Source organism: Megascapheus bottae, chromosome 17 (genome assembly GCF_031878675.1).
Source record: "Megascapheus bottae isolate mThoBot1 chromosome 17, mThoBot2.hap1, whole genome shotgun sequence".
Lineage (NCBI taxonomy): Eukaryota > Metazoa > Chordata > Mammalia > Rodentia > Geomyidae > Megascapheus > Megascapheus bottae.
The window spans coordinates 6,248,368-6,270,219 of record NC_143525.1 but is presented as its reverse complement, the minus strand read 5'-3'; the positions used below and the strand labels follow the sequence as shown (position 1 = coordinate 6,270,219).

The 21,852-nt window shown below is 40.9% G+C and overlaps 1 protein-coding gene across 1 annotated transcript in view; it reads left to right on the top strand.

Moving 5' to 3' along the window:
- Stx8 (syntaxin 8) overlaps window positions 1-21,852 on the top strand; it is a gene marked incomplete at its 5' end in the record, with an annotated part of 226,074 nt that overhangs the window by 1,894 nt on the left and 202,328 nt on the right. The window contains 3 exons of the mRNA XM_090349527.1: window positions 2,254-2,353; window positions 8,349-8,443; window positions 16,618-16,728. Of these exons, the coding sequence (XP_090205653.1) occupies window positions 2,254-2,353; window positions 8,349-8,443; window positions 16,618-16,728 (306 nt within the window). The remainder of the gene's footprint in view (window positions 1-2,253; window positions 2,354-8,348; window positions 8,444-16,617; window positions 16,729-21,852) is intronic.

Here is a 21,852-nt window from a genome sequence, read left to right as displayed (position 1 = left end):
TGGATTTTCTTAGAGCTTTGACTTTTTGCTGCTCAAAGTGAGATTGATAATGCCTCCTTGCTTTACATCCTAACCTTTAAAAATGTAGTAGAGCAGTTGCTGCCTTGTCAATGCAGTCGGTAAGCTCACTGATTAATAGAAGTAGCAGCTGTGTATCCATCTGTGAACTGGCTGTTCTCTAAAGTTAGCTTTGCTCAAGGAGTACCTTTATTTGTTGATATATATCTTCTAGAAAAATGTGCTAAACCTCAATAGTTTTATATTCTGGCACATTTAAAAAATATGTTGGTAGCATTTTTTTGTTGTTGTTTATTGGTCATACTAGAGTTTGAACTTAAAGCCTTATGTTAAGAACATTCTCTACCACTTGAGCCATACTTCCAGTGGTCTGTTTATTTTTTTAAAAAACCATAGGTGAAAGATCTATGAAGAAGAATACTAAAATGGGCCCTCGATCTTCATCACCCAGTTTCAGTAGTTATTGATATTCTGCCCTTGTTTTGCCTCTTGCCTTCCACTCCACTTTTCCAGGTGTATTTACTTATCAATAGATATTGCACTTAGATTGATCCACCTATGCATTTGATGTTTTTCTAGGAAAACAGAGCCCTAGCTCATGGTCTGGAAACTTGGCCCTTTTTAGTTCCTCTGTCAGTGCGTGTGTGGCATCACCATTGTCTTAGTCACTTGTATCTGAAAACAAATCATTTGCTTTTTCTTGACCTGTTATTCCAGATTATTCCTTCATCTCCATTGTTTTTTTTTTTTTTGGAATATAGCATCTCTGGCATTTCTTTTTTGCTATTTCTACTATAGGCCAGGCCTTTTTAGTCTAATACCTTACAGATGGTAAATATTGGTGAGTGTGTGTAGAATTAAATAGCTTGACAAAGATCTCGTGACTGCCTGCCTCCATTGATTTCTTCCATTGCTACTTATAGTTCAGTACTTCACACACCTGTGCACTAAATACCTTGATGACATTGCCTGTTACCTCCAGGCAGTGATTCCCACAATTTGTTTTAGATTGCAGCTAAAGTAAACCCTGACCAGGTTAAACACCATATTAATTTACTCTGTGTGCTTGGCGCTGGCCAGTGAGCCAGGTGTGTGTATGAGAGAATGAGTCAGTATCAGACCTGGGGCTTGAACTCAGGGGTTGGGTGCTCTCCCTGAGTTTTTGTGCTCAAAGCTAACACTCTACCATTTTAGTCACAGCTCCATTCCTGGCTTTTTATATTATATGTGTGTGGTTAATTGGAGATAGGAGTCTTCCTGCCCAGGCTGGCTTAAAACTACAATCCTTAGATCACAGCCTTCTGAGTATCTAGGATTGCAGGTGTGTGAGTCACTGGTATCCAGTTAGCCAGTTTTTGTCTTTCATTTTAAATCTAAAATGAGAAATGTATTTGGGGCAAGACATTTAGGAGTTTGTCCCTTCAATATTTCATATGACCTCTACAAGGTCTTTCTGTGTTGTGTCCTCTTCAGCAAACACAGCAAACAGGTGGATCTCAATCCCCTTATAAGTCTAATCTCCTGAGACTGTTGTTCCAGGTTGTTTGGAAAGTAACTTTTACTTTTCCTCTCTCCTATATGCTGCCCTCTCCAGGGTTTCCTGTTGGCACTGTGGGCTACACAGGTTGTTTTCCTTTGCTTATTCTCCAGTGTTTTCTGAGCCTTCTGCTGGTACTCAGCCCAAGGTTGGTCCTTCTGGCCCACATCCTTTTAAGTGCTTTAGTCAATGTTAATTTTTTTCTATCTCTTTTAACTCCAGCAATTCTTAACTTAGACACAGACTTTGTAGAATCATGTTATAAAGTTTTATATGTTCATACCTGGACCAGTGCTTAATACAGTTCAGGCCTCCAGGGGGGTGGCTTCTGAGGGTTATGCAAGGGAGCACATGTTTTGTTACGCAGAGGTGGTTTAGAACCCAAGCTGTGGGGCTACCAGTTTGGTTTCTCAGGGAAGTGTTGCCTGTTTGTGCCAGGTTTGCTTGTGGCTTGTGTCTAAATAGAAGTGGTAGTGATCCCACCATAAAGTGTTGTCATGTGGATCAAGTGATTGGTCAGAAATGATGTATTGTGAATTGTGCCTGGCACGAAGAAAGTACTATTTAATGTGTATTATGATTATGCTTCTCTTTATTTTTCTTCCTGCCTTTTTGAACTTGTCACTAGAATTAAATACTTGGACCAGTTAGAAATTCCTTTAAAGAACCTCAGACATCTTCTCTTAACTCTGATGCAGGTTTTCCACATACGATACCACTTGTCAAATCGCCCAAGAAATTGCTGAGAAAATTCAACAACGAAATCAATATGAAAGAAGAGGCGAAAAGGTGCCCAAGGTAATAGAAAGATTTAGTGCTTAAAATGATAGATGGCAACTTTGAGGTGGGGAAAGCTTTTTAGACCTGAGCAAAGTGTCAAAATCTCTGCAGTTTATTTTATTATGTTGAAGATACCTGATGTTTTATTCCCTGTTTGTTAAATTATGATGTCTTCTAAGGTAGAGGAATGGGTTAGTCATTACTCACTGGATGTTTATAAAACTACAGGCCAGCAAGGCATTCTATGTATATGTTGGTTTGGGGGCTTGAACTCAGGGCCTAGGTGCTGCCCTTTAGCTTTTTGCTCAATCACCTGAGTTCAGTCACCAGTACTGCCCATCAAAACCCCAAAATTTCAGATTTGAATAGATATGCAGTGTATTTATACATTAAGTTGGGGGGAATGCAAGCACTTTCATAATGCCAAATTTATTTTTATTAAGTTAGCAGTAATTATTGCATAGTTTTGTGCCAGGCACCATTGTTTTTCAAAAAAACTTTTATTAATAAAACCTTAGCTGGAGTCCAGTGGCTTTTGCCTATAATTCTAGCCACTCAGGAGGCTAAGATCTTATGGTCAAAATTTGAAGTCATTTCAGGGCCAGGAGACTATTTCCACTTAGCCAAAATGCCAGAAACAGAGATGTGGCTCAAGTGGTAGAGGGCCAGCCTTGAGGTGGAAAGCAAAGGACTGAGTTCAAGCCCTAGTACTAGTGAACACACAAAATCTTAAAAATAATTTAAATTCTTTTGAGGGCTGGACACATGACACTGTAATCTTAGCTATGTAGGAGGTAGCGGTAGGATTATAGGCTGTAGCCTGCCTGGGCAAAAGTGCAACACCTGTCTAAAAAACTTGTAAAAAGGGCTGAAGGTATGGTTCACGTGGTGGAGCACTTACTGAGGCATTAAGTTCAAAACCCCAGTGCCACAAAAAGAAAGAAAAAAATTCTATCAGGGATGTTCTTGATATTTTTTATTTTGTGATTGATTACTGAATTCTTTTACTCTTTCAACTATTCTTTTTTTTGAAATAGACCAATACACAAGAAACTATATAACAGTCATACTACCATCTGCACAGCCATTTTCATTTATTAACTTGTCTGGAATTAAAACAGAATTGTAGCAGATTGCCTGATTTGTAGAAATGGGGTAAACAGTGAAAAAAAAATTCAAGAAAAGGATCTTCTGAAACTGAGAGACAGGACAGTAAAACAGTTTGGAGCTAAAGTTATGCCTACCCAATTTTAACTTTACTATCATAATCTATAACCCAAAAATGAATAAAAATTAACCAGGAAGCTTTTGTAATACAGATGACTGGGATCTAGTTTCAGGATTTTGATTCAGTAGGTATGGATAAGATTCAGACATCTAATTTCTTTTTTTTTTGGTACTGATACTAGGGCTTTAACTCAGGGCCTGGATGCTATCCACAACTCCACTTTTTTTTTTTTAAAACTTTGTTATTTTAAAGGTGATATATGGAGGGGTTACAGTTAACACGAGTTAGGTAATGAGTACATTTCCTTTCCTACAGTGTCTTCTCTTCCCTCAGACTCTGCTAGTCCCTCCCTCCCATTTCTACCCACAAGCTGTAGAGTTCACTTTCATCAGTGTCCAGTGTGCTCCACTGCTGCACTTTTTCACTCTTTCTCTCTCGAGTTCTATATCCTTGAGTTCAAGTATTCTTTAGTGTTTCAATAACTTTCCCAAGTAAATGATTCTCAACTTGCAAATAATGATCTTTCCCTTTCGAGTCCTTACATATTTCTACAATTTGCCTTATTCTGTTAGCTAGAACTTATATGCAGTTGTGATATTTCACTTCAGGCAGTACCCTAAAGTTTTTCTTTTATTTTTAATTTCTGCTTACTATATTAACCATGTTTATTTTTAATCACTAACATGATGGGATTTATTTTTAGGCTTTCTTAGTGTCTATTTTTACCAAAAGTAAGTGTTACTTGATGATTATAGACTGTCCTTTTTATGTAATAACTAAATTTGTTTTGCTAATGTTTTAAGCATTCAAACATTCAAAAAAGTTTTACATTTCTATTCCCTGAGTGGGATTGATGTGGGGATTCCTTTTTTCCTTGATTATCTTGATTAGAGCTTGTGACCAGGGTCATATTATCTTAATGCATGAATGAGGTTTTCTATCTTTTCTTTTTCTGTGTTGAAGCTTCTAGTTGTCATAATGGAACTTTTTTTTTTTTTTTTTTGGCCAGTCCTGGGCTTGATCTCAGGGCCTGAGCACTGTCCTTGGGATTTCCTCAAGATTAGTGCTCTCCTTGAGCCATAGCACCACTTCCAGCTTTTCTCTGTATGTGGTACCAAGAAATTGAAGCCAGGTCTTCATGTATGCTAGGCAAACACTCTACCATTAGGCCAAACTCCCAGCCCCTGGAACTTTTTTTTTTTTTTTATTATAAGGTAATTTTTTTTCCGTCATAGGGTTTGACAAACTTCAGAGCCTGGACATTGTTTGAGTGCTTTTGTTCAAGACTAGTTCTCTACCATTTTGAGCCACTGTGTTATTTCCAGTTTTTGAGTTGTATATTGGAGATAAGAATCTCATTTTCCTGTTTGGGCTGACTTCAAACCAAGATCCTCACATCTCAGCTTCCTGAGTAGCTAGGATTCTAGATGTGAGCCACCAGGGTCCGGCTGGTGATTTCATATAAAATATTAAGTAATGCTAAGAAATAGCACCACTTACAGATAATGATCCTTGACATTTTCATTTTACTTTTTGAATTTTTTTCTTTCTCTTTAATTTGGTTGGTTAATTTTTTTTTTTTTTTTTCAGTTCTTGAACTGAAGGCCTTTGCACTATGTGGGGCAGGTGCTTTGCCATGTCAGCTATACCATTAACCCTTTTGCTTTCTTTATGTGTGTGCTAGCCCTGGGGCTTGAACTCAAGGCCTGGGCACTGTGTCTGAGCCTTGTTTTGTTTAAGACTGGTACTCTGCTACTTGAGCCACAGCTCCATTTGTGGATTTTTGGTTATTAATTGGAGTGAGTCTCATGGACTTTCCCACTTGGGCTACTTTCAAACCATGATCTTCGGGCTGGGAGTTTGGCTTCGTGGTAGAGTGCTCCCCTAGTATACATGAAGACCTGGGTTCGTTTCCTCAGTACCACACACACAGAAAAAAGCCAGAAGTGGTGCTGTGGCTCAAGTGGTAGGCGCTCTAGTCTTGAGAAAGCCCAAGGACAGTGCTCAGGCCCTGAGTTCAAGGCCCAGGATTGGGAAAAACAAAACAAAACAACAACAACCCCCCCCCCCCCCCCAAATCCATGATTCTCAGATGAAAGCCTCTCAAGTAGCTAGGATTATAAGTGTGAGATACCAGGGCCGGGAGTTGGCCTAGTGGTAGAGTGCTTGCTTAACATGCACAAAGAACCAGGTTGGATTCCTCGGTACCACATAGATAGAAAAAACTGGAAGTGGTGCTGTAGGGCTCTTAGCCTTGAGAAAAACCAAGGACAGTGCTCAGGCCCTGAGTTCAAGCCCCAGGACTGGCAAAACAACAACAGAAAAAACAGGTATGAGATACCAGTGCCTGACTAGTTTCATTTTTTAATACATTTTTGGTTGCTCAGGTTGGACCTCGATCCTCTGTCCTATCTGTGATTCCTATGTAACTAGGGTGATAGGCATAAACCACCATACCCAGCTTTTACTGGTTGAGGTAGAGTCCTGAGAATTTTTTGCCCAGCCTGGTCTCAAACTGGCACCTCCTGATTTCTCCTCCCCAGAAGCAAAGATTATAGGTGTGAGCCACCATGCCCAGCTTTGATCTTTTTTTTTTTTTTTTGCCAGTCCTGGGCTTGAGCTCAGGGCCTGAGCACTGTCCTTGGACTTTCTCAAGGCTAGAGCTCTACCACCTGAGCGTTAGCACCACTTCCGGCTTTTTTCTATGTATGTGGTGCCGAGGAATTGAACCTGGGTCTTTGCGCATGCTAGGCAAGCACTCTACCACTAGGCCAAACTCCTGGCCCCTGATCTTTTTTTTTTTTTTTTTGCCAGTCCTGGGCTTGAGCTCAGGGTCTGAGCACTGTCCTTGGACTTTCTCAAGGCTAGAGCTCTACCACTTGAGCCTCAGCACCACTTCCGGCTTTTTTCTATGTATGTGGTACCGAGGAATCGAACCCGGGTCTTCGTTCGTGCTAGGCAAGCACTTTAACCACTAGGCCAAACTCCCAGCCCGATCTTTTTTTTTTTTTAAGCTATCTTTTCTTTGAGATGGAAGTCATTATTTTGGTCTTTTATTTTATAGGCTGTTCATAGGTCTGATATACTTATATATATGTATGTATATATGTATGTATGTGTATATATGTGTATATATATGTGAGTTGTAGTTTTCTGTTTTTATGAGCTTTCACTAGATTGCATAGGCTTGCCTTTAACTCCTGAGCTCAGATGATTTTCCTGCTTCAGCATCCCAGGTAGACTACCTGTACAATCTGCAGCCCCTGGCTTGTGCTTTTATGTTCCCTTACTTTGCTCTTTATTTGCTTTCCTTGATGATTTTCCCATAAACTCTTCGGTGATTTCTCCATTGGCTTCTAGAATACAGCCTTTTTCTGACTGTAGGTGCTTGGTGTGTGTGTGTGTGTGTGTGTGTGTGTGTGTGTGTGTGTGTGAAAGAGAGAGAGAGAGAGAGAGAGAGAGAGAGAGAGAGAGAGAGAGAGAGAGAGAGATCTTCTTCTAAAGGAGAGGCACCTACTCCCACTTAAATTACATAATGGTTCCTGTTAATATGGCATCAAATGGAGTGTTCCACTTTTTTTTTTTTTTTTTACCGGATTTCTGATTGCTTCCTTGTTTGAATGTTTTCATATATGTATGTATATATTTAAATTCTTTTGAGCTAATACTGGAGCTTGAAATCAGGGCCTGGGAATTATCATGGCACTCTACCACTGGAGCCACATTTTTTCTTCTGGCTTTTTGGGTGGTTATTTGGAAATAAGAGAGTCACAGACTTTTCTGCCTGAGATGGCTTTGAACAGTGACCCTCATAGTAGCCTCCTGAGTAACTAGAATTACATGTGTGGGTCACCAGTGTCCAGCAGAATGCTTTCATTTAAATGGGAAGTTCTGTTCTTTATTTTTATTTAATTTTTTTGTGGGTCATGAGGCTTGAACTCAGCCTGGGGGCTGTCCCTGAGCTCTTCAGCTCAAGGCTATCACCCTACCCTTGAGCCAAATCCCACTTCCTGTTTTGTAGAGGTTAATTGGAGATGAGAGTCTCAGGTCCTTTTATGCCCAGGCTGGCTTTGAACATTGATCCTCAAATCTCAGCCTACTGAGTAGCTAGGATTACAGGCATGAGCCACTGGGCCTGACTAAGGAAATACTATTCTTTACATTTCCATATTCCAGAGACTCTCTCTCCCCACTTCTCTTCCATGCTTTAATTCAGCACTTCAGAGTCACAAATGAAAATTGAGAATGATTGGAAAAAATTCGTCCAGTACTAGAAAAAGAGTTATCATCCCTCTTGGATAAAAAGAATACATTGCTCTAAAATGTTCAAATGGGTCATAAATACAGCAGTGTGTTCAGCAACTGGGCAATGGGACTCGACACCCTGTCATTTGAAGCATGGTTGAAGGAACAGCAGGGGATGCTGCTGTTAAATAAAACGCGAACACAGTTCTCTGTGTGGCTCCAGGGTACGTAAATAGGATCAATGGGCAGAAGCACAGGGCAGAGAATTCAGCCAAGCATAAAGACAAACCACCAGTCTCCAGTTAATGTCCCTGTTCAGGTGTAGACCAGGTTGCCACTTTCAGGCTATTGGTGAGTACAAGTGTCTGGTAGTGATTGGGTTAGGAGACACTGAGTCTACTCTGCATTGGTCATTGGAAGGCTAGGCACCCTTCCATCCCTTCCTTGATGGTGTGGTAGTCTATAAGGCCTCTTCTGTGGTTTAATGTAGATGCTCCACATCTGGGCTCCAATACTTAGGATGTGTTTTTCTCTTTGCAGCTTTCAGTGACAATCAGAACTTTGTTGCAGAATCTGAAGGAAAAGATCGCCCTTTTGAAGGACTTATTGCTAAGAGCTGTGTCAACACATCAGATGTATCCATGTAAACATTTCCACCTTTTTTCTGGAATGGGAGGAAAAGCAATCTTATTTTAAGAAAGGAAGGAATCTGGGCCACCCAGGTTTTTCCACAGCTTGGGGAAGTCCTCGCTTCTATACCCTAGCCTATAATCTTGCTCTTTTCTTTTTTCTTTTTTTTTTTTTTTTGGCAAGTCCTAGGCTTGTTTCTCAAGGCTAGAGCTCTACCACTTGAGCCTCAGCACCACTTCCAGCTTTTTTCTATGTATGTGGTACCAAGGAATTGAACCTGGGTCTTCTTGCATGCTAGGCAAGCACTCTACCCATAGGCCAAACTCCTGGCCTTGCTCTGTCTTTTGAGTGTCCATTACATGTTTTACAGTGAATGTGCCCACTAGGCAAGGTTGAGAATTAACTTGTTTGGGTATGGCAGGAAGGACTGTATTTAGCAGTACATACTGCTTTCTCTGTCCACAGCCCTGAGGATGGGCAGCCACTGCTCTGGCCTCCAAGTTGCCATCACAATCTTGACCCAGGTCTGCTTCTGGACTCCTTCAAATCCTTGATATTATCGATCCACTGCTTCCCGAACAGGTCAATACCAATAGAAACCAGTTCTGCTGTGAATCCTGAGATATGACTTGATTGCCCTTTTTTCCCAGGCTCAAACATTGCATCTAATTTGGGAGTTTTGGGGATAGAGAGTGGGCAGTGCTTCTTAATGCACATTGAGCCATAGTTTAACTTCCTGATAATTGTCAAGCATTAAAATGTTTTCTTTTTAGAAATTTCTAATCTGATCAATGTGACCTGTAACTGTATTCTTTTAAGGTCAGTTTATATTGATTTGAAAAACTGATCTCAGTCTTTATTTCTCCAAGTTGTCAGTAGTTTGTGCCAAATAATAAATAGCATAGGAAATGGTTCTGTATGACTCAGCTTTATGTATGGGAATAATGTAGGAGTAGTCTTTTAGATAGAGCAATTGAAGGTGTTACAAAAATATTTTATCCCATGTCCTTAGGAAGATTGGTTTACATTAGTTGTGTTGTTTTCTTTTTAATTATTAGTCCATTAAGGTCTCTACTAAAAAATTTTTAATTTGGGGCCTGGAGTGTGACCTAGTGTTCTCCTAGCATGCACAAAGTCCCGGCTTTGATTCCTTGGTACCACCAACACACACAAAAGCTAGAAGTGGTGCTGTGGCTCAAGTGGTAGAGTGGTAGCCTTGAGACAGCTCAAGGACAGTGCCCAAGCCCTGAGTTCAAGCCCCAGGACCAGCTAACAAAAAGAAGCTCAATTTCAGGAAATAATTGGGGTCTACTTTTCAGCACAATTGGAATGCCTAATAATAGTTTGTAACTAGACTCTCCCTCTTATAAGTAGAATATTGGTTATTGTCCCACTAGCCAATTATGTAAAGATTTTTTTTGCATAGTTTCATTCATAAACCATAGATAGTTTCTGTTGGGTGAGGCCATTTCCTGTACTGTCTGTACCAAGGCTGGGAAGTGTGAACAAGGGAAGGTGACATGGTATGTGCTCATGTTACCTAAAGCACCTGCATTAGAAAATAAGTATTGTTTCGTGGTATAATGTTCATTGCTGTATTTGCTAACTTCCATTATTCTGATCATTATTTACCTGATTTTCATGCTAAACCTAATAAGAGAAATACTTAAATTAGGAGCTCTTGACTGGGGACATGGCTTAGTGATAGAGTACTTGCTTTCAAATTCTTGGGTTCAAACTTTAGTACCACCAACACTTTTTTCCTACTGATAATTTCCCCTAGTTATTAATGAGATCCTAAGTGCTAAAAATCTAATAATCTTTGAAATCTAGACTTGGTTTTGCAGTGATCTCAATTACCTCCCATAAAGCATACAAAGCACTGAACAGAGATATGTGGAATATTAAAAATACATTTATGGACCTAAATGTAGATCATCCATAATTTCCTAGGAAAAGAAAGAACTTCAACTAGAATATAACAGTTTTTTTAAAAAAAAATCTTACTAAAAAATCCTATTGTTACTGCATTATTGAATCAGTATCTACTGTAACAGCCTCCAGTATTGCAGAGATGTTATTCAGACAACTCACCACATGGGGGCACTCCTAGACTTTGGTTTTTAGGGAGGCTAATTTTCTTTCCATGGAATGAGAAAAGGGGGATAGGTTCTATATTGTGACAGCTATGTGTTATTGTCTAAGCCCAAGACCTTACACATGCTAAGCATGTATTTAGCCACCTCATCTACAACCTTCCTATCCCCCAGCTGAAACAGCTTTTTTTGGGCAATTGTTCATGTTTTCTTCTGACTTCCCAAACATGTTAAATAACTGTCAGCCTTCATATATATATATATATATATATATATATATATATATATATATATAATTTTTTTTTTTGCCAGTCCTGGGCTTGAACTCAGGGCCTGAGCACTGTCCTTGGACTTTCTCAAGGCTAGCGCTCTACCACTTGAGCCTCAGCACCACTTCTGGCTTTTTTTCTATGTACATGGTACTGAGGAATTGAACCCAGGTCTTTGTGCATGCTAGGCAAGCACTCTACCACTAGGCCAAACTCCCAGCCCCCTTCCTATAATTTTAAGCTACATCAAACAGTAACTTCTCACTTAGTCACCTTATATTACAAGCTTGTTTTAATGATTGTTTCTCTCTACTGAAAAGGTAATAAGGCTGGGTCAAACTTTGTACCTCAAGTAAGCTAGTGATGTAGTTACAGAATCCCAACATTCTAACACGGGTTCCCACAATATTTGAAAGCTTATTAGTTTACCCAGAGCCCCACAGCTAGGAGGTAGAGGACCCAAGCTCAAGCCCAAGGTTTTCTGGTTCCGTGTCTGTTTAAACTGAATTGTACTTTAGTAAAAATAATATCAACTGATACCTGGCATTGTTTTTAAGTAGAATTCTTTATTAATTGGCATGTTGCTATAGTGCCAAGACAAATCCTGTTCATAATGCAATTCCTTAGGAGTCTTCTTAGTTATCAGAAAGATTACAGAGCATTCACTATGGTCTTCTGGCCATATTTTATGATGTAAGACTTAGAAAATATTTCGGCCATTATTATTAGAATGTCTTTTTGATCCTTGGGGAGTAATGTTGGGTGACATTTTAAAGTGACAGGTTCAATACCATGTTTCCTTAATGTGCTGGTAGTTGAGAATTTATGGTACCTTGCTTAATAAATGCATTTGTGGAATTTTCTAAGGAATACTGGGATTTGCCAGAAAGATAAGTCCTATGAAGAAAAAAACCTTAAATGATTAAATTCATGGAATTTAGCAGGAGATATTTTTGCTTTTTCCTGAAAAAGCTAGTTTTCTCTAGCCAGAATGAGTGTGAAATCAAAATGAAGGTTTTGTGCTTTTGAATCCATGAGTTTGCAATTAATAAGCGAGACTCCTAAAGCCACAAAGTTTGAAATTGCTGGAAAGTGTTGGCTTAGTTTTACAGAGCTTCTTTGACACAGAAATTATAATTGCCTTACCAGCTGAGAGAAGATGTGTCTATTGGAGGCTGTGTGTGAAATTTCAGGTAGTACTAAAAATATTCCTAGAATTGGCTTCATACAGAGCTTGCCTTTTTGTTAGCATTTCTAAGGCAGTGCCTTTACATTTTTCGAAAGTATAAAAATACTTTACAAAGGTTTCCAATATCAAAAGGTATTTTTGGTGTCTTTGTAGAAGGCCTGTTTGGTGGGGGGGGGTGACAAAAAACCTTGGTAGGCTGGTACACACCTGTAGTCCCAGCTATTCAGGAGGTAAGTTAAGAAGATGACAGAGGCTACCTGTGGTAAAAAGTTAAGATTCTAAACCCCGCAATAGCTTATTAGAAAGACTGTGGTCTAGGCTGATGCATGTAAAAATATGATACCTACAAACTAAAGTAAAAAAGGCGAATGATGTGGTGGTGTCTCAAATGGTAGAGTGCTTGAAAATTAAAGAGCCCTGAGTTCAAGGCCCACAACTGGAAGAAAAGAAAAAAAGTAAAAGTTAACCTTTTCTTGACTGTGTATTTTGGAAGGAAATTTTAGGTAGCTACTTGTGATAATCACGAATTAATAAAGGTGAATGACTAGTTGAGGAGAGGCTGAGTAGATTGTAGAAATCTTCTTGGTAGCAGTAGTGGAGGTAATGTGATTCTCCTACATTGTGCCTGACATGATGGGAAGGCAGTATTTGTCTATAGAACTTTCTGGATTTCAATCTAGCACATGGGTCTTTTCCTTTTCCTTTTTTTTTTCCTGGGGGTGAACTCAAGGCCTGGGCACTGTCCTTGAGCTTTCTCAAGGCTAGTGCTCTACCACTTAAGCCACAGCACCACTTCTGTTTTTTTTTCTGTGTATGTGATACCAAAGAATCAAACCTAGAGCCCTGTACATGCTAGATAAGCACTCTACCAGTAGGCCATACTCCTGCAAACACCCCTCCCCCATTTTTTAAGCCATCAAAAGAAGTAGGTTGTTTTGTTTGTTTTGCAGGGAGGAAGGCAATATGAGTGGAGATTGGCCTTGCACTTGCTAGGCACGCACTCTACCACTTAAGCCATAACTTCTACCTTGTTGCTGTTTAATTAGAATCAGAGTCTGTAATTGTACCACAGTCCCTAGAGCTCAGCTTCTGATTAGGGTTATAAGCATGAGCCACCAGCACCTGGCTGTTCTTTATTGTATCATTATTGTAGAAATTGCTATCACCATTGAGAAGTCACTCTAGCCTCCCATGAAGGAACTTATAATCAGGTAAGGAGTTTCTACCAAGCATACAGGCAATGAGATTAAGAAAGTACTTGAAAGCCAAACATCCAGGGCTCATGCCTGTAATCCTAGCTACTCAGGCAGCTGAGGTCTGAGAATCTCAGTTCAAAGCCAATATAGGGAGAAAAGTCAATGAGACTTTTATTTCCAATTAACCACCAGAAAACCATAAACAGCACAGTAGCTCAAGTGGTAGAGTGCTAACATTGAGTGAAAGAGCTCAGGACAAGCTCTGAATTCAAGCCCCATAACCAATAAAAAGGTACTTTAAAAAAGTGGTGGAGTTTGCTTTGTCCTGGAATCTCTGTGCTATAGTGTGGAGAAACCTTCTCCAGAGCAGTTCATTCCACAAAGTAAGACAACCTAAATTCTTTTTTTTTTTTTTTTTTTTTTTGGTGTGTGTGTGGGCAATCCTGGGGGGCTTGAACTCAGAGTCTGAACACTGTCTTTGAGCTTTCTCAAGATTCTACCATTTGAGCCACAGCATCACTTCCAACTTTTCTGTATATGTAGTACTGAGGAATCAAACCCAGGGCTTCAGGCATGGTAGGCAAGTGCTCTACCACTAGGCCAAACTCCTAGCCCTAACAACCTAAATTTTTAACTCTACTAGGGACGGAACCTAGCGTTGAGTATGGTTGGGCTTCCTTAGCCACAAAATCCATCAGCATTTTCAGCTTTTCAAAGAATCTGAGTTCTTTCTTTCTTTTTTTTTTTTTTTTTGCTAGTCCTGGGCTTGAGCTCAGGGCCTGAACGCTGTCCTTGGACTTTCTCAAGGCTAGAGCTCTACCACTTGAGCCTCAGCACCACTTCTGGCTTTTTTCTATGTATGTGGTACCGAGGAATTGAACCCGGGTCTTCATGCATGCTAGGCAAGCACTCTACCACTAGGCCAAACTCCCGGCCCCCTGAGAAGTTATTTTTAACCTCACTCTTTCTGCATTTTTGGAGTCCCAAAGAATCCCAGTAGTTTAAAGTGCTGACAAGGTTACAGTGGAAAAGGTGGATTCAACCAGCCCAGGATTAGGAGCTGGGAATAGGAAATCAGGATCTCATGTCATGTTCAATTCGACAATTCCATGAATTGGCTAGGATTACATGTAAAGGTAGTCTACCCAAATGACAACATACTGTGTCAGTTACAGCTTTTCCTTATTTGTGTTTTCTCTGGCCTTTGATTATTTGATTGGTGGGAGAGAAGATATCTAGCACCAGCCTCTGTGTATGTGTCCTAGTTTCACCTTATTACCACCAGGTACATCATGTCCACTGTCTACTCTGTCCAGCTGTCCCAGATGTACACGTGCATGTGGTGGTGGACATCACTGCCCGAATGCTGCAAAGTGTTTTACTGCATAGGCTCACTAGCTCCTTATCACATTTGGGATGTTTCCAAACTGTGACTGATGTTGATATTGCTGCGGTGAACATCTTTGCTCCCAAGGCTTCTACAAATATGAGTGTGTCTGCAGGAGGGATGGCTGATGAAGGAATGTGCTTCTTGGTGCTATTAGCTACCCAGAGGGCAACCTGGGAGATGGGTATACCTGTCTGCATCCTCAGCCTGCACATGGGAAAGGACCCTCCCTCCTTTCACCTCCAAGTCTGCCATCTCCCATTCCTAGTGGGATAGATGTTCCTGATGAGATAAGTGTGACTGCTTGCCTTTTCAGTCGATTAAAACACCAGTATCCTTTTCCTGATGCTCTGTTAGGTCCTTTGCCTTCTTGTTATTTGCCATTCTTAATTTGTCAAATCAGCCCTCTGGTGGATGCCTTGCTGCTGTGAGTAGGACTAGGTATTTGTGGCCTGAGCTACTTGGTATCATCAGCCTTTCAGAGCTAATAAGACAAAGTCCATTTGATGAGAAAAATAAAAAGTAAACCCTGAAAGCTAAATGGAATTGAGTTGAGCAGCTTTATTTTTGTGTTTTTTAAATCTGATTTAAATATCCAAATATCCTTTCAAAAGAGTTCTCTGTTCTTTGCCTCACAGTAGGTTTGTAGATTTTCTTTAACATTTCCTTGACTTTTAAATGCATACACCCCTTAGCTGGCGCAGTGGCTCACGCCTGTAATCCTAACTACTCAGGAGGCTGAGATCTGAGGATCAAGGTTCAAAGCCAGCCCAGGCACAAAAGAACCCAAGATTCTTATCTCCAATTAACTTCTAGAAAACAAGAAGTGGGACTTGGTTCAAGGGTAAGAGCTCAGGGACAACACCCAGGCCCAGGGGTAGGGCAGTAGCCTTGAGCTGAAGAGCTCAGGGACAGCACCCAGGCCAAGTTCAAGCCTCATGACCCACAAAATAAATGCATACACCCCAAATCCAGCCTAGAAGAACTTGCAGAGTTTGCTTCAAGAAAGCAAGTCTATAAAACTGGGTTTCAGATGAAGAGAGTGAGGTGGTGCTCAGTGGTAGAGAAAATGGCCTTAAACTCTGTACCAAAAGACAACCACGCCTTGAGTTCTGATTTACTTGTTTTAGCCATTTATGAGTTGTTCTGAAAAAGGTGTAGCAGGTGATCTGGTGTCACATATAAAGACACAGAGCAGGCCCAGTGGCTCACACCTGTAATCCTAGCTACTCAGGAGGCTGAGATCTGAGGATCAAAGTTCAAAGGCAACCCTCCCCCCACCCTCTGCACAAAAGGACCTGGGTCTCTTATCTCCAATTAACCTCTAGAAAATGGGAAGTGAGGCTTGGCTCAAGGGTAGGGCGGTAGCCTAGAGCTCAGGGACAGTATCTAGGCCCAGGGGTAGAGTGGTAGCCTTGAGCTGAAGAGCTCAGGGACAGTGCCCAGGCCAAGTTTAAGCCCCATGACTCACAAAATAATGACACAGTCACCAAGAGGTGAGGGAAATAAGACTCCGAGGCAAGCACACTTACTGGATTGACACAGTATTTCCTGCTTGACCATTTTCCTTTAAAATAATGAATCGGCGGCAACAATTTTTATAGCAGATGTTTCATAAAGTAGCACCTTTGCAAATTATATTTGTATCTGTTAATGGGTGTTCACAAAGAAGAAAGCAGTCAATTTAGAGAGCCTCAGTATGCCAGGCAAGCCAAGTCCCTGGCCCTATCTTAGGGTAGGAAGGAACTAACTGTGAATGTAACCCAATGAATCCCTGGTCCAAACTGCCCCATTGACTGCAAAGAAAATAATCCCTACTGTATTTCTCAATATATGCCTTTGCCACGGCACCCACCAGGAAGATCATTTATCTGAAGTATTAGTGAAGTTGAAGATCAGGGCAGAAAAAACTGGAGTCTAGTTCTGATCCAGATAGTGGTAACTAGAGAATCTGTAAGATCTCCAAGTGGCGGAAAGAGTAAGCTTGCACTAGTTAAAATGAGGTAATCCACGGTGATTGGACCTTAACTAAATGTTTGCAGCACACAACTGGAAGGGGATCGAAGACAGAACCTTCTGGATGACCTCGTAACCCGAGAGAGGCTACTTCTGGCTTCCTTTAAGAATGAGGGTGCAGAGCCAGATCTAATCAGGTATGATGTTTTCTTTTACAGCCATTGCTTGATGGGTAAAAGTTTATGGGCAGTTAGTACAGCAGTTTTCTGAGAATGGCTCTTTATAAAAATCCCTAGTATTTCTTCAGTGTCTCATGCTGGTCTCTGGTGTGCCATCTTGGGTGCAGCATACTTAGAACATGAGATCAGAAAACTTCTTTTGCATTTCATTTTGGTTGAGCTTTCTGCATCATTAGCTGCCTTATAAAGGCATAACCTGTATAGGAAGATGGGTTTTGCTTTTTAATTGGCATGTTAAAAATGTGGTAAGACACAAATGGAGGGACAAAGGGTGAGCAACTGCAGCAGTGGTACTCAAAAGACACTACATTGAAAATGAATTATGTGGGCTGGGAGTTTGGCCTAGTGGTAGAGTGCTTGCCTAGCATGCAGGAAGACCCGGGTATGATTCCTTAGTACCACATCCATAGACAAAGCTGGAAGTGGTGCTGTGGCTCAAATGGTGGAACTCTAGCCTTGAGAAAGCTCAGACAGTGCTCAGCCTCTTGAGTTCAAGCCCTAGGACTGGCAAAAGAAAAAAAAAAAGGAAAAAGAAAAATGAACTCTGCAACTTAGGGCTGGAGATGGGAGGAGGAAACTGGGAGAGAACAAGGGAAAGGGTGACATTGTCCAAGAAGAAATATACTCATTATATGACTTAAGTAACTATATCTTCTATGTACATCTCCTTTATAATAAAAAATAATATAAGAATGTAGCCTGGGGCTCACAGAGGCAGAGAAATCTGTAGTTGGATTCTGCCTGGTTTTTTTTTGTTTTGTTTTTGGTTATTTGTTTGTTAGTGATTTGCACTCCACAGCACTTACAGCTGCTCTGAACTGTGCCCTGGAGGAAGACCTAGAGAGGAGGTTTGACTTTTCAGGGCTGAGGTGAGTGAACCATAAGCTGCAGCATCTTTAAAATTGGCTTCCTTCCTGGGCTGAGATCCTGCTCAGATCTCAGCCTCCTGAGTAGCTAGGATTGCAGGTGTGAACCACTGATGCCCAGCTGCTCTTGATATATATATATATTGCTCTTGATATTTTTAAGATTGGGTCTTGCTTTTTTCCTGGGCCAGACTGGACCTTTATTCTCCTATGCTTCTTACCATGGCTGGGTCACAGACCTGTACCATCATCCCAGCTTTTTCTGCTGAGATGAGACCTCATAAATTTTCTTTTTTTTTTTTCTTTCTTTTTTTTTTTTTGTTTTTTGGAGGACACAGGGCTTGAATGTGGGTGCTGTCCCTGAGCTCTTCAGCTCAAGGGTACTGCCCTGCCCTTGAGTCAAGCCTTACTTCCCATTTTCTACAAGTTAATTGGAGATAAGAGTCTCAGGTTCTTTTGTGCCCTGGCTGGCTTTGAACCTTGATCCTCAGATCTCAGCCTCCTGAGTAGCTAGGATTATAGGCATGAGCCACTGTGCCTGGGCTGAGACCTCCTAAATTTTCTGTCCAAGATAATCTGAAACCATGACCCTCCTGATCTCAACCTCTTGAGTAGCTGGGATTGCACATGTGATCTACTATGCCCACCTGTGTGTGTGTGTGTGTGTGTGTGTATGTATATGTATGTATGTATGTGTATGTATGTATGTATGTATTTCAATAGTGGATCCTGTGCTTAGGGCCTGATACTTCACATTCCCCTCCCCCCCAAGGCTTGCTACTCTATTGCTTGAGCCATACCTTTACTTCTAGTTTATTGGTGGTTAATTGGAGATAAGAGCCCCCCCCTGGGGCCGGGAATTTGGCCTAGTGGTTGAGTGCTTGCCTAGCATGCACGAAGACCCGGGTTCGATTCCTCAGTACCACATACATAGAAAAAAAAGCCAGAAGTGGTGCTGAGGCTCAAGTGGTAGAGCTCCAGCCTTGAGAAAGTCCAAGGACAGTGCTTACGCCCTGAGCTCAAGCCCAGGACTGGCAAAAAAAAAAAAAAAGAGTCCCCTGGACTTTCCTATGCTAACTGACTTCAAACTGTCATCCTAGGTCTCAGCCTCCTGAGCAGTTAGGAATACAAGGCGTGAGCCACAGGCTCTTAGCTCTGTTTCTATAATTGTTCACATCAGGACAGTTAGGTTATCTTGTCACTTTGGAGTAGGGTGGTAGACACACGGTTTTTCCCTTAGGCCATGGTAACAAAAATACATTGGGCAGAAAGCATAGTGAAAACTTTACATGTTCCAAGCCCTCTGACAGAGGCACATGTCCTTAGTGCTAGATTGTTACATAGCACATTTGCTCACTGTTAGAGGACTGGGGTTACTATTTCAGGGCCCTATCATAACTGGAGGTACCTCCTGATAAAAACTAGCTTGGAACCATGTGAGCCTCTTGAACCCTACCTCAATGACCTTCCTGTTCACTTTGTGTAACCTCCTCTTCCTTTTCTGGGAGTTCTGTTACCAGATTTTCTTCCTCCTTTCCCCCTGTACCCCCCCCCCTTCCAATAGCCTTAATAGGAGAGAAGAGTATTGTCAAACATCAGTTTGGATTAGCATTTCCTTTAAACAGACATTAATGTGCCAGTCACAGGACTGAATGTGCAGCCACCATGCGACCATGTGAGGAGCTCTTTTTTTTCTTTTTAATTTAATTTAATTTTTTTTTAACTCAGGATTACCGATCATTATTCTAGAGCAGTAGCCTTGCTCTAAGTAGGCAATGGTTGACTAATTTCTCCATGCAGCAGTGTCTCTGGGAATAAGATAAGCCCTCACTTATTTAAAAAAAAAAAAAAGCCTAACACAGCCTCTGACTTAAAAGACCACTGTCTTTTAAAAATAGTCAAGAGCATGGCTCAGTCTTATAATTAAACATTTGTCTTCAAAGAGAAAGAAAATTCACTGCATACTCTACTGCCCTGTGACTGACTCATAGATTGTGATGACCTGGGCTGTGGTGGGTGGCTAATTGGCTCAGCTTTAATCTTCACACTGACAACTGCACACAGGGAATAGGAAGTTACTTAGGATGTGAGTTATTTAGCAAGAGCATACTGACCAGAAGATCAACTGCTAAACTAAAAAAAAAAAAGAAAAAGAAAAGAGATAAAGAAATGTTCACATTTTCTTAGATTCTTAATTTTAACTAGATCCTTTCCCTTTGAGCTGCTGAAAAAAAAATTCTGCCTTTTTTTTTATGCCACTGAATGTTTTATTACAGCACAGAGTTTGTGAGAAGGGGGATTTGTACCTGTTGGTACAGATTTCCTGCAGAAGCACCCAGGGCCAACACTTAGCACATGTACCTAGTAGGTAAGCTGCAAGCATTTCCTTTAGCTTTTCTGATATGGAAAGAAGGGCAAAAATCAGTTGAGTTTTACTTAAAGAGGAAAAAGCAAAAGTTAAGAAGAGCCTGGCACCAATGTCTCACACCTGTAATCCTAGCTACGCGGGGCTGAGATTTTAGGAGTACACTTCAAAAGTTCACGAGACTTTTAGCTCCAATTAACCACCCAAAACCTAGAAGAGGAGCTGTGGCTCAGACCCTGAGCCCTGAGTTCAAGGTCTTGGGGGACCAGTACAAAAAAAAATGGTTAGTTATGGCATGAAGGTACTAAGAACATTTTCTACTGATCCAATGAAGAGTGGAGAAGAAAGGAAGCAAGCATGTTATAATAAAGCAAATTTCCTTTATAAAATAGATGTTTATTGAATGTCATTTCTCATGTCCTAAGACTGCCAATGTCATGGCAAACAGCCCAACACCTACTTTGATAGCTTAGATGTCATGAATTGTCCATCTTGGCTACCCCAACAATGATAGGGACTATACAATGCTTATGTGGGCACCAGTGGCTCATGCCTGTAATCTTAGCTAAATCTGAGGATCTTGGTTTGAAATCAGCCTAGGCAGAAAAGTCCATGAGTTTATCTCTAATTAACAACCAAAAATCCAGAAGTAGAGCTGCAGCTCAAATGGTAGAACACCAGCTTTGAGGGTAAAAGCTAAGGGACAGCACTCAGCCCCTGAGTTCAAGCTGAAGTACTTGGGGGGGAGGGGAGAGAGGGAGAGAGAACAAATAAGACATCATACAAGTAAAACAAATTCAGCAGAAAAGTAGGTTATGTTTTGATATAGTATCCATGGGGAACTAATAGGGAAATGCTACATTATTATTATTATTTTGCGATTCTGGGAATTGAATTCAGGGGCTTGGGTGCTGTCCCTGAGATTCTTTTGCTTAAGGCTAATACTCTACCTCTTGAGCCACAGTACCACTTCTGGCTTTTTCTGAGTAGTTTCTTAGAGGTAGAGTCCCATAGACTTTTCTGCCCAGGCTGACTTTGAACTGTAATCCTCAGATTTCAGCTTCCTTAGTAGCTAGGATTATAGGTGTGAACCACTAGCACCCAGCTTGAATTTTTGTTTTTGAAGGAATGTGTTTTGTCTTTTAAAGTTATTAAGGGGTTACAGTTCCTTAAGTAAGGGATGATTAAGGGGTTATAATTCCATAAGTAAGGTAATGAGTATAAAGTTCCTCAAACAGTGTCAACGCTTCCTTATTTCCCACCTCTGTTTTGTTTCCTGATCAAAATTTGAAGTACTTGATGACAAAGCCCAAAGCCTATACAATACTTAATGAGTTTTTTGTTTTTGCCAGTCTTGGGGGTTGAACTCAGGGCCTGAGCACTGCTCTTGGACTTTTTTCAAGGCTAGAATTCTACCACTTGAGCCGCAGTACTACTTCTGGCTTTTTCTATGTATGTGGCATCAAGGAATTGAATCCGGGTCTTCATTCGTGCTAGGCAAGCACTCTTAGCACTAGACCAAACTCCTGGCCCCTTAATGAGTTTTTTCTAAATGCATGCACATCTTTCCCTTTTTTTCTGTCTTGCAACAGCACCAATTGGGATATATAGCAGATCCATTTTGACTGAGCAAACTGTTGTTGATTGGAAGATTTGCCTGAGGCAAGATATGATAGGTTGTGCTTCTGTAATGATCTTTGGAAATGCCAGGCATTTAAAACATGAAAGCTTTCTTGCTTGAATGGCAACTCTGGGACCTAGGAGATCTAGGAGACAGAGGGGATGTGCTGTCATGACACAAAACCTCTGTGTTTCCCATGGGCGGAGCAGATATGTGGAGAATGTACACAT